We start from the raw sequence: 12,424 nt of genomic DNA on the forward strand, positions 1-12,424 counted from the left end.
TTGTTTGTCCCAGCATCCACAGAAATACGCTTAGTTGAAAGCAGGCAGTCAGCCTTTTCAGTAGCTGCACCCAGGCTCTGGAACTCGCCCCCTCCCCCCAACACTCACCTTGGCCCCTCTCTAATGGCATCCTCGAAGGAGCAAAGCCTTCCTTTTTTAACGAAGGCTTTTGGGCCGTAAAATGGTTACTCCCTTTTTTTGAGATGGATCAGATTGCTGTGGTTAAATTGTTTTTGGTTGGTTACTGATATTTTAAATCCTTTCTCACTGTTGTTCCTGTTTTAGTGTTTTATGATCACTTTATATATTGTTAATGTCAAAATGGTTAACAGCATTATCTTATCTGTGTCTATTCAAAAGTATGCCCCAATGATTTCAGTGGGGCCCTCTCTCAGCTAAATGGGTATGTGATTGCAGCAGCCATAGTTATTGTTTCAACTTAGGGTGACCTGATGAAAAAGAGGGCAGGGCTTCTTCATCTTTTGACAGTTTTGCAAAAGAGGAAATTTCAGCAGGTATAGCCTGCATGACAAGCTACACCTGCTGGAGTCACCTTCCATACATGGTGAACCATCTTGGGCTTGTTGAGGAAAGGGCATGGATGTTTTAAATAAGCAAACAAGTAGCTTATTCAGAAGCGAATCCCACTAGGCTTCTCCACACTAGATCTAAATGTGAATTTGCACCTGCCTGTCTCCCCATCAATGTGGGGGCAGCCACACAACATATTTCCCAACCCAGTGCAGCCAACAGTGTGCCCACAAGATGTCGTGGGCTACAGCTCTCATCCTTCCTGACCATTAGCCACGCTGGCTGGAGCTGATGTGAGTTACAGTCCAAACCACCTGGAGGGCATCACATTGGATATTCCTGCCGTAAATCAATGCCATGGACCATTGACAAACCCTCCCAAAGAAACCAGGGGTTTAGCATAGTTTAACAATTACATTTCTAACCTATAGAGACATACTCATGTGGTGCATACAGCTCTCTTATGAACAATGGCTACATGGTGCAACAGTTTCCCATGATTGTGTGTGGGTTTCCATGGCTGCCTTGTTAATTTTCCAGACAGATACGGAAGGCAGGGCCAGACCTATTAGAATACACTAAGAAATTGGTGAGGCCACACCTTGGATTGCTGCCTGCGGGGAACCTACGGCCTGCCAGATGTTGCTGAACATGGCCACTGGCTATGCTTGCTGGGGCTGCTGGGAGTTGTAGTTCAGCAACATTTTCCCACACCAGTTTGAAATCAGCATTGGTATTGTACCTTTTACAACTATGTAGTATAGGAAGGTTTTGCTAACGCGGGGGTGCCACAGTTAAGAAATAAATCAATCCAGCTTTTAATTTCTGCCTGTGAAGAAGCTGCTAAAACATTGGACTTCCGTGTCACTAAAGTGACCAACGTGCAATGGAGGAGGGGCAGCCCCCCTGGGTGCAGCAGGCCCCATCCTTTTCGAAGATATTTTTGCAGGCGCTTTTCTCTAAAGCTGCATCTCCCTTAAATCCCCTCTTTTGCACCATCTTCTGCCTCTACGGAAGGAGTCCCACCCCATTTAGCCGTTTCTCTTCGCTTCCTCCTGCTGCGTATGGTGATGAAAGAGTCTGCACGGTGACTTTCGATTTGGAGACGAAGCAGCCACCTTGGAAATGATTAATTCTCCTCTCTAGGCGTCTTGCCTCCCGGTAAACACCAACGAGGAGCTGGGGCGGGGCCACCTTCTAGGCCCGCCCCCTCCTTTATAAACCCACTGCGGCAGGGCGGGCTACAGCAGGCGTAGCTGCTTCTCACAGAGACTTCGTCGCATCGACTCAGCGTGAGCTCTCAGTCCCGCCGTTCTTCATCATGGTGAGCGGGAAGGGGGCTGGGCGGGGGAAGCGCACCGAACGCTTGGGGGCTGCTTCCTTAGCGAGCTTCGACGTCTCCCCCTGGTTGTGGGAGCGCGTCGCCCGCCTCTCGGCTTGCGGTCTCCAAGCTGCGCGTCCGCGCAAGCTGCTGGCACGTTCCGCGGCAGGTGCCCGTTGGGGTCCGTCGGGGCGGGTGGGAAGCGCTCCCGCCATCCTGCGGGGCAAACGCAGAGGATGGTGCCAGGTTGCCGCCTGATCTTAGGGGCGGGAATTAGGTGCGCCCTTTCGCCCACAAACATGGCGAGGGTGTCTCCAGGCCCATGGGAAAAGTCAGGGGCGCTAGTTGGGGGCTTCCGTGGAAGTGCGCACTGCAGAGCGCGGCAGCTGCCCTCGACGCACGTGCAAATGGCGGTGGGGTGGTGGTGGTGCGCGCGGAGCAGCCGCAGAACAGGATCCGGCAGGCCCGGCCTGAGCTTCTTGATCGCAGTTGGCCGCGTGCCCGGAAAGACTCGCTTGCGCGCTCGGTGCCTGGGCGCTTCGCTTACAGCCACGTTGGTGTAATGAGCAGGGACAGCTGTCCCGGAGGCGCACGGGCGGCCAACTCGCGCGGAGGTCGAGGAGAGGGCTAAGGAAGTTGGGGTCAGCCCCCGAGGGCGCGGGGCGCCGCGCTCTGGAGAGTCGTGCGGCAAATGTTCCCGTGCCTCTCGCCCCCCCCCCCGTTACCGATCGTCGCCCACAGACTGCGGGGGCTGGGAAAGTTATTAATAGGCAGGTTGCGCAGGAAGGGAGACTTGGGCCCGGGCGCCCCGCTTCCAGCTAAATCCCAGGGCTGCAAATAGCTGGGCAGGCGGCTGGGCTCGCGTCCAAAGTAGGTAATCGCATCTCCCGTCTCATCTCGAGGGAATCTTCGCACTTTGCGGGAGGGGTTCCTATATTTAGCCGTCCCGGGCTAGACGCGCGAATGAGCGAGGAAGGAAGCCGCCTTTTCCCGCCAGCCCCGATCCCACCCGGGCGAGGAGCTTTGCCTGGCGGGGCCCCGGCGCTTCCTAGCGGCTAGACTCGTTCTCCCACCTCTGGGAGCCGCTTCCCTGGAGGCCGTCGGGGCGTTTTCACAAGTGACGCAATGTCTTAAAAAAAAAAAAAGACTTTGGACTGCGTCACTTTTGAATATGCGTTTTTTAAAAATGCGTTTGAGCGGAAAGCGGAAGAGAGCCATTTTAAAAATCCGGTGTTAATTCTAGCTAGCCAATAGTCGGAGGGTTTAATTCGAATTTCGAAAGGAGAAGTGCAAGGAGCCGATGTATAAGTGTGGGTTCTGAGAATCCCCCTCCCCTGGGAGGGGCTGAAAACTGTTCGCCCTCCGTGACCACAAAACGCTGCGCTCTCAGCCAGACAGTTCCTCTCCTCGCTAACTTGGTCTGTATCAGGGGCTCTGGTGCTGGGAAGCCTATAGCAGAGCAGTAGCCGAAGAGACCCGGCAGTAGGGGAATGAGGTGCACCTCTCTTCTGCCCCTCTCTCTGTTGTAAAGCCAGGGAACCTTTGAAAAAAAGGGGGGGGGCTTAGTTCACTAGTCAGTTTTTATTTTGGTCAGCCTAGCACTTGAAAGTAGTTAGAGAGCTTTCTCCTTAATCCTCTTACCACCCTGTAAGGAAGTTCAGAATTCCTATATCTGGAATTGAGGCTGAGAAAAAAGCTTGCTGAAGGCCACCAAGTGCATAGGAAAACTTGAACCTGGGGCTCAGTGGCTTAGCCGTTATGCTCAGTCAGTTTTTGTCAAGCCTCTGGCCATTACAAAAGATAGCTATTGCATTGTTCTCAGTTTGCCTGAGGAAATTTGGAGTTGCATGTCCTTTTTGCAATTTTTTTGTTTTGTTTTGTTCTTGATATTTAAGGTTTTGGGTTTTTTAAAGTGCTGTCACTTATGGATGCTGTTGGGGTTATTTTTAAAAAAAAAGGAATTGAAAGCTATTGAGTCTGGTGAACTCCAATAGATGCCTATTCTTGAAGTATAAGAACTTGCACAGAAAAGCACACTTTTGACACATAAAAGTACACAAATTACCGTATTTTTTGCTCTATAAGACTCACTTTTTCCCTCCCAAAAAGTAAGGGGAAATGTGTGTGCGTCTTATGGCGCGAATGCAGGCTGCGCAGCTATCCCAGAAGCCAGGAGAGCGAAAGGGATTGCTGCTTTCACTGTGCAGCGATCCCTCTTGCTGTTCTGGCTTCTGAGATTCAGAATATTTTTTTTCTTGTTTTCCTCCTCCAAAAACTAGGTGCGTCTTGTGGTCTGGTGCGTCTTATAGAGCGAAAAATACGGTAAACCTTCATCCTTATAGAAACATACCCTGAAGCAAAATAGCCTCAAAAGAAACCCAAGCAAAGTGTTAGTCAATTGCTGTTACTGGGGGGGGGGGGGAGATACTTAAGATGCTCAGCTTCATCTTGCTCAAAAGAGAATCTCTATGGAATTCAAAACTTTGTGCTTGGAATCTTTTTCCTGTTGTGGAGAATAATTGGGAATATGACCAGACCTTAGCTGTGTGCAGTGTGAATGGCATTGCCTCTGGTGATGATACTCCCTGCAATGCACCACTTTCCCTAACCGTGTGTAAATACAGTGCAGGTGTCTGACAAAAACTCTTGGGAGTTCAAGTGTACCTTGAATGAGTTGGTTCCCTGGTGAGACTTGTGGGGGAAAGGCACGTAAAAGGAGCAGCAAAACAGGCATGATTTTATAGAATGGAATGTCACCTCTGTGGTATGGTGGCAGGTTATTTTTGTCCCAGCGTGGATGTTCCACTTTGGCAGTGGTTGGATGGTTTGTCCTTCTAATGTGTGCACTGATCTGGTTCCACTTGTGCCCCTTCTGAAATGAAGCCATGGGCTACATACCTATGCTCTTTGAGGGGAAATGTGCCCCCTTTCTCTATTCACCATGGCAGCAACCCCCACAGTGAGTGAAGCCAGACTCTTCCTACCATAAACGGGTGAAGAGAAGACCTGACAAAGGGGAATCTGTGCTAGATTCATATGTTAGGTATAACAGTCTAAACCAATGTAATCTGAAAATGGGTTTACCATGGCAGCAATGTTACAACTGTAGCTAGTTATTATAGGCAGGGAGCCCCACTCCCAAGTGTAGATTTTCCGCCCCAAACCATTCCTGGTATGTAGCTTTCCCATTTCCCTGCCTGCCAGTCTGGCTCCTCTAGCTCTGCCAATATTACTTGCTCTGAGCGGCCAACGGGTTCTTTCTCCCTCGAATGCGTATGGACTCTCTCTCAATGGCGGAAGTGGGAGGTGACTGAAAGCAGAGTGATCTATGTGCCTAGGCCCATTCAGCTTGAGTGCTGGAGATGGGCCAAAACTGTCACAGCAAGAAGATTGCTAACTCCATAGGCTGGGTTGCCCAACAGGCTGGGTGGCTCTGTAAACAGCTACCCTCCCTGACCCTGACCTAAATTATGATGGCAAGACCCACACTGCACCGGCTGGCATAAACTCACCGGTCACAGGAGCGCCTCAGGAATTTTCCCTTGGGCTGTTGCCTGCTTGGCCACTACAGTATGACATGATGATGACTTGCAGTTAGAGTCAGGGCTGCCTTGAGTCAGCAACCTGAGTGTGTTGGCTTCGTGTCCCCTGCTCTGGCTATTCCCTGCCCTTCCAATTTCCTCTCACACAGCCCAATTCTGCTTCCCATTCAGTGGGTCTGTGCAAGCCTTCATCAACATGCTGCTGTTTTTTGTGTTATGAATTGCCTCCCACATGCATCCCAAGGTGATGTGCAAAATATAACTAAAAGCCAGTTACAAAACATAACAGAGGAGCTTTACAAATGATACAAAGCAGACACAAATGGCCTATTCATCCCGCTGGGAAAGCCTGACAGAAAAGTCATTCTGAGCATTCAGATCTAATTTTGAATAAGTGAGCCCTACGCAGGCCTATCATCACTGTCTTGGCTGCCAGGCGGGAGGTGACTAGATGTCACCTGTGTGGGGATCCAGGCGCCTTTGCCCTGGCGACAGGGAGAGGGAATGAGAATGAATTCTCATGTTTTGCCCTGATGTGGTTCCCTAGGTTGGGTGGTGCTAGAATGCGGTTTATGAAATGCATAGAATAAATATGTGTGCCGTGTGAAGCAGGAGAGAGGAGAGTGCTGAAGAAACCTCTATGCATTTTTAATAAACCCTGGAGTGTGGGCGTCAGAGGCTGGAAGTGCCGACCGAGTGACTGCTTCTGCTCATTCCCCTGTGGCTTCCGCGTGCAATAGGCAGCTTAACAAAGCTGCTAAATGTTTTGTTCACTCCAGTCACTGCTGCACCAAATTCTAAAAGCACCACAACGTGACTAAATTAGGGATAGATTGGCACTCTTCAGTGTAATGCACAGCTCAGGTGCATTCCCTCCAATCTACCCAATTTGCTTTGGCACTACATTTTTGGAAGTGGATTGTGATTCTGCCCCATGTCCTGTAACTCGGGGGTGGGGAACCTCTAGCAGTCTGGATGCTAGAGATTTGGACCCAGCCAGCATGACTAGTGGTCCAGGATAATGGCAGTTTTAATTCAGTGGCCTCTGGATGGCTGTATTCCTGACTCTCATGCTACAATGTTGCTGCCGCCTGGTTTGGTTGACTAGAGGCAAAACCACACCAAGACATGGAGTTACTTTGCATCTAGTGTTCATTTAAACTGCCACTCTGAAATTGTCTAGATCACTCGCCCCAAGGGGTGGCTACTCCTAACAGGTGAATTGCAAGGGCAGAAATTGCCAACCTGGGGGTCTGTAGATGCTGTGGTGCCCATGGGCACCCATAGGCCACCATGTATTTATGGGTTATCTTTTAATGGCAAGCACTTCCTTCACCTGTGTGTGTGTGTGTGCACTCAAGTATGCTTTGTATGTGTGTGATTGAGAGAAATGCACTTGGGCAGTGATGGGGACCCCTTTTATATTTTTACTGGTACAGTCTACATTGGTTATCGAACGCCCTGGGACTTGGACGTTTTGGCTCCCAAACACCTCAAACCCATAAGTGATTGTTCCAGCTTGCGAACGTTCTTTTGGAACCCGAATGTCCGACGGGGCTTCCGTGGCTTATGATTGGCTGCAGGCACTTCCTGCAGCCAATCAGAAGCCGCAATTTGGTTTTTGAACATTTTGGAAGTCGAACAGACTTCTGGAACAGATTCTGTTCAACTTCCAAGGTACGACTGTATTGGAGAATGTTCCCTGTGGTTAGCCAGCAACAGCTTCAGTGTATGTGTGTGGAATAAATATTGTGAGATCTCCACAATCAGGACCAGCAGGACATAGGCAACATCCCATGTCAACCATGTGGTTGCACTGGCTCAGAATTCAAAATGTGCCCAGTGGACCAAAATTGTTGGCAACCCTTTAGCAAGGGAAGGGCATTCAGCTAAAACAGTAGCCTTTGCCAACAAGTGTGCATGAGCTGCCACTGGGGCTTCTGGCTAGGAGTTGTCTTGATGGTTCTACCCCCTTCCTTCTTTCTGCCATAGGCTCACAACTCTTTCTCTCTCCATAGCGTGAGTGTATCTCAGTCCATGTCGGCCAGGCTGGCGTGCAGATGGGCAACACCTGCTGGGAGCTGTATTGCTTGGAACATGGGATTCAGCCAGATGGACAGATGCCAAGTGAGAAGACCATTGGCGGTGGGGATGACTCCTTCACTACCTTCTTCTGTGAAACTGGAGCTGGGAAGCATGTGCCCCGGGCTATCTTTGTGGACTTGGAACCCACCGTGATTGGTGAGTGCATGTGCAGGAATCTGAGCCTTAAAAGCTCTCTGGTGGGCACCAGCGGTTAATCCTCTCATTGGCCCTGGGCCTGGCTTGGGCAGGGATCTGGGCCCACTTCTGGAAGGTCAGGGCAAATACTTGATCCATTTAGCGGCTAAGGAATCCTTGAACACTGAGGGTGGAATTCAATGCCACACTGTCACACCCATCCTGCCAGTGCAAGCCTTTCTATTTGTCAGATGGAAGATCATGCTCCATACGCTATTCTGGGACTCTACCTAAGTCCCCAAGTCATTTGGGGGGGGGGTACAAGCCCCAGTTGCAGCAGCCAGACTTAATTGCTCTGGCTGCTGCTTGCACAACCTTTACATTGATTCTGGCACTAGGTCAGTAGCTGGCAGACTTTTGGCCAAATTTGAGTCTGAGGGGTGCAAACTAGGTCTGCAGTTCCCCATCTATAGGACTCTGGGTGAGTGGCAACTGTGACAATGGGATCTGGCAGCATGCAATGGAGGAGTTCAACTTACCAACTCCCACTTGATTCTCATAGTGGGATTTCATCAAAACTAGTAACTGACCAGAGAGGCAGACTGTATTAACTTAACCTGCTAGTAAAGTGATTTGGGCAAGGAGCATTCTGGGTCCTGTAAACTTTTGAGAAATTTGGGCTGCAGGTGATCACACTTCCCATTTTGGGTACGTGTGTCAGGGTTCCTCAGTTTGCTTGCCCAATTAAAGAGTCTGAAATATCCACCATACTGATAATTTCTTTTGCATTCCAACCCTTTTTTGATGCAGATGAAATTCGTACTGGCACGTACCGTCAGCTCTTCCATCCAGAGCAGATGATCACTGGCAAGGAAGATGCTGCCAACAACTACGCCCGCGGGCACTACACCATTGGCAAAGAGATCATTGACTTGGTGCTGGACAGGATCCGGAAACTGGTATAGTCATGGTGTGGGGTGGGAATAGAAATTCAGGTCCGCTCACTTTTGTTACTTGGTTAAATGCGCCACTAGCATGTGGCCCAGGGAAGATTCCCTCTGAGGGAATGACACCCTTGAGCTGAAAATGTTCCTCACCCTGGTTTAGACACTATCTGTGTTCTGCTTTCTACTTTCTCTTTGCCTCCACTGCTCACTGCCTTTCACTCATACAGGGGAGAGTTTTTCCACTTCTTGGGCACTTTGCATGAAGTGAAAGGATCACACTTGTGCTGCTAGGATACTTTCCCCATCCCTTCCCCAACCAGAAGAGGCAGTGGGTACACTGCTCATTGCTACAAGTATAATAACAGCAACAGCACCTCCTAATTAAGAGCTACCAGCTCTTCTAGATTGTGTATCTGAGAGAGAGGGAGGTTACCGGGCATGTGTAGGTCCATGCAGAGTTGTGAGTTTCCGGAGGCAAGGAAATACTATCATTAGGCAATTAAGTGGCTAATTGCAAGCTTCTGTTAGTGAAGTCTGAACTTTATGGATCTAGGAATAGATACCTCTGCTGTGTCTCACGTCATAATAGTACAGTGCACTGCAGTCTCAGAGAAGCTAATATTTAGCAACAATTTCTTTTGCGTTCTCCCAACAGGCTGACCAATGCACAGGACTCCAGGGATTCCTCGTCTTCCACAGCTTTGGGGGAGGCACCGGCTCAGGATTCACCTCCCTGCTGATGGAACGGCTCTCGGTTGACTATGGCAAGAAGTCCAAGCTGGAATTTGCTATTTACCCAGCTCCTCAGATATCAACAGCTGTGGTTGAGCCCTACAACTCCATCCTCACCACACACACCACCCTTGAGCACTCAGACTGTGCCTTCATGGTGGACAATGAAGCCATCTATGATATCTGCCGCAGGAACCTGGACATCGAGCGCCCAACTTACACAAACCTCAACCGCCTTATCAGCCAGATTGTGTCCTCCATCACAGCCTCGCTTCGCTTTGATGGGGCGCTCAATGTGGACCTGACAGAGTTCCAGACCAACCTGGTGCCCTATCCTCGCATCCACTTCCCTCTGGCCACTTACGCCCCGGTCATCTCTGCAGAGAAGGCCTATCACGAGCAGCTTTCCGTAGCAGAGATCACCAATTCTTGCTTTGAGCCAGCTAACCAGATGGTGAAATGTGACCCCCGCCATGGCAAATACATGGCCTGCTGCCTTTTGTATCGAGGCGATGTGGTGCCCAAGGATGTCAACGCTGCTATTGCCGCCATAAAGACCAAGCGCAGCATCCAGTTTGTGGACTGGTGCCCCACAGGCTTCAAGGTGGGCATCAACTACCAGCCTCCCACTGCAGTCCCAGGCGGAGACCTAGCCAAGGTGCAGCGGGCAGTGTGCATGCTGAGCAACACCACCGCCATTGCTGAGGCCTGGGCCCGCCTGGACCACAAGTTTGACCTGATGTACGCCAAGAGGGCTTTTGTCCACTGGTACGTAGGGGAAGGCATGGAAGAAGGGGAGTTCTCCGAGGCACGAGAAGACATGGCTGCCCTGGAGAAGGATTATGAAGAAGTGGGCATTGATTCGTATGAGGATGAAGAGGAGGGGGAAGAGTAGCTCTAGATGCTGCACATTGTCTGATAGACCTTCGTTTTCAATAAAGTATGTTTGGTTTTATCTGAATTTCTGTGGTATGCCTCTTTCTTGAATAGGGTTACAGCTTCACCTTGCTGATAGAACAGGTTCAAGTGCTGTTCATTGCTACATAATGGCCATTTCCTTCCACACACCCTACACCTTGAAGGATGTAGAAAAGAGAAGGTGGGTGCCATAGCAGCTAAAGCTGAGCAAATTGGTGGCACAGCATTGCACCATGGAGACTACATGGGCAAAGGGGGCATGAGCCTGGATTTATTTATTTTTATTAAATTTATATCCTGCCCTTCCCCATAATCTTTAGACAGGTCATATACCTATTCACCAAGTTAAAACAAATTATGTGCCCAATAAAAGTGATGTAGTCAAATCATGCATACTAGCATATTCTTTTCTCCAAGCTCCACCACAACCACCCCGATTTGGTACAAAACTTTAAACCAGAAGTAGGAAAGTGAAATGAGGTTAACAAACAAGAAACGGGACAAATAAAAGTGAGAAATCTCACTGACTGTAGGCAGCTCTATTGGCCTCCTTTTTTGGCACTGGAGATTCTGTTTTGCCTCTCATATTCTGACAATAACTAGCTTTTTTTCCCCACACAAAAAAAGTCCTGAAGATAGCAGAAGTAGGATATTGAGCTACTACAAAACATCTCTCTCCCACCCTTTCCCTAAAACACTGAGTAGAATTTTAATTGCACTATGACCTTGCAAAGTGGATTGGATGTGACTTTGCCCCAAACAAGGGTAAAACTTTATGCATAGGTAGGGATTTAATTCTGCATCTCATCACAATACTTCATTTGGAAGATACCCTGCAATCTCCTATCCAGGCTGAAATCTCATTAAAGTTAACACCACCCCTGCCTTGAACGGGGACATATTCTTCCCTGTATTCCAGTCTGCCACCACTGACCCCTCTGCATACTACACTGCGTAGGATAGACACATCCCCTGAAGGGTTTGGAGAAATGCTGAGTTGTACTTTTCTAGGCTTAACCATAAAATCAAAGACTGGTGCATGTTCTGCTGAAGATGTTGCTCTCTCTTGTATCCTCTCCTAGCCCCACTTTCAAATGTTAAGCTGCTTGTAGGCATACCTTGCCTAGAACGCTTTAGACAAGCGAGGAGTCATACAAAGTTTTAAAGATAAAGACCAGTGAGATCAGCGAGACAGATGGAAGTGGGCCTCACCTTAACTGTGAAATTAGGGGAAGGATTTATGTACTCCAGATGAAAAATGTTTGCTTTTCCTCTATTGGCTGCTGCTTCTCTGGACAAAGCACTTATTCATTCTTCCAGGGCAAGGGGGGGCACTGAGTGGAAGAGGAGGAGTGGTTACACCCAACCTGAAAATGTGCTGGCTGCAAGTCAGGTTTGGCAAGGCCTCTGTAAACTGCTTTGCCCTCCATACCAGGCAGACAGCCAGTCCTCTCTCTCCTTGCCTGCCCCGTGGCTGCTTTGACTATACATGGGCTATATAGCATAGGAATCTCAAACTAGAAGCTCCCCTCTTTACCTACTCTCACAATGGGTAGTGGAGGATATGTGAACCCCTTTCTGTGCAACCCCTACTTTATGAAGGGCCAAAGAATCTCACATTGCTGACACACTCTTCAGTCTGAATGCCTTAACTGCACTAACAGCAGTTGCCATCCCTGCTGTTTAACACACGGCTAAAGTGCAGTGCCTGATGTGTGTTCTGTTTCACATACACAGAAGTTTAGTACTGAGACCAAATACATCATACTGTATTTGACTTTCATCGATAAGAAACATTCCTAGACTTGGGTGTGTGTGTATGTATCCCCCTGCCTGCACCCATGAAGGCTGATGCAACAATAACATGAGCTTTCAAGGTCTTTTAAGACTCTTGTGAGTTTGCTCCAACAGACTTGCAACAACTCTTGTTCTGAAAATTGACTCACACCTTGGCCAAAGTAGACATGATTTCCTACCCCATACAGATCTTTTCAGCTCTGAATAGTTAGCAGCTGTAGCATAAAGTACATAAAACTCACAAATGCTTACACAATGCAGTTTTTCTAGCCAGAAAAGATGGTAAAGCTACCAGGAGTACAAGAAGAAGTAGACAAAAGTATAAGGAGTAAGAGAACTACACTATGGTTGCACCACCTCCCTCTTTGCCCCCCCCCCAGTTTATATATTTGCAAATCACATACTAAATATGTTGA

The 12,424-nt window shown here is 48.9% G+C and overlaps 1 protein-coding gene across 1 annotated transcript; it reads left to right on the top strand.

Moving 5' to 3' along the window:
* Positions 1-1,709: 1,709 nt before the first annotated feature.
* Positions 1,710-10,254, top strand: LOC308589102 (tubulin alpha-4A chain). Its single transcript, XM_081198002.1, has 4 exons — positions 1,710-1,855; positions 7,413-7,635; positions 8,425-8,573; positions 9,217-10,254. Exons 1-4 carry the CDS (start codon positions 1,853-1,855, stop codon positions 10,186-10,188), a joined length of 1,347 nt encoding a protein of 448 aa, XP_081054128.1. The 5' UTR covers positions 1,710-1,852; the 3' UTR covers positions 10,189-10,254.
* The last annotated feature ends 2,170 nt before the right edge of the window (positions 10,255-12,424 follow it).

The sequence above is a fragment of the Podarcis bocagei genome (genome assembly GCF_964188305.1).
Source record: "Podarcis bocagei genome assembly, chromosome: 1".
NCBI lineage: Eukaryota > Metazoa > Chordata > Lepidosauria > Squamata > Lacertidae > Podarcis > Podarcis bocagei.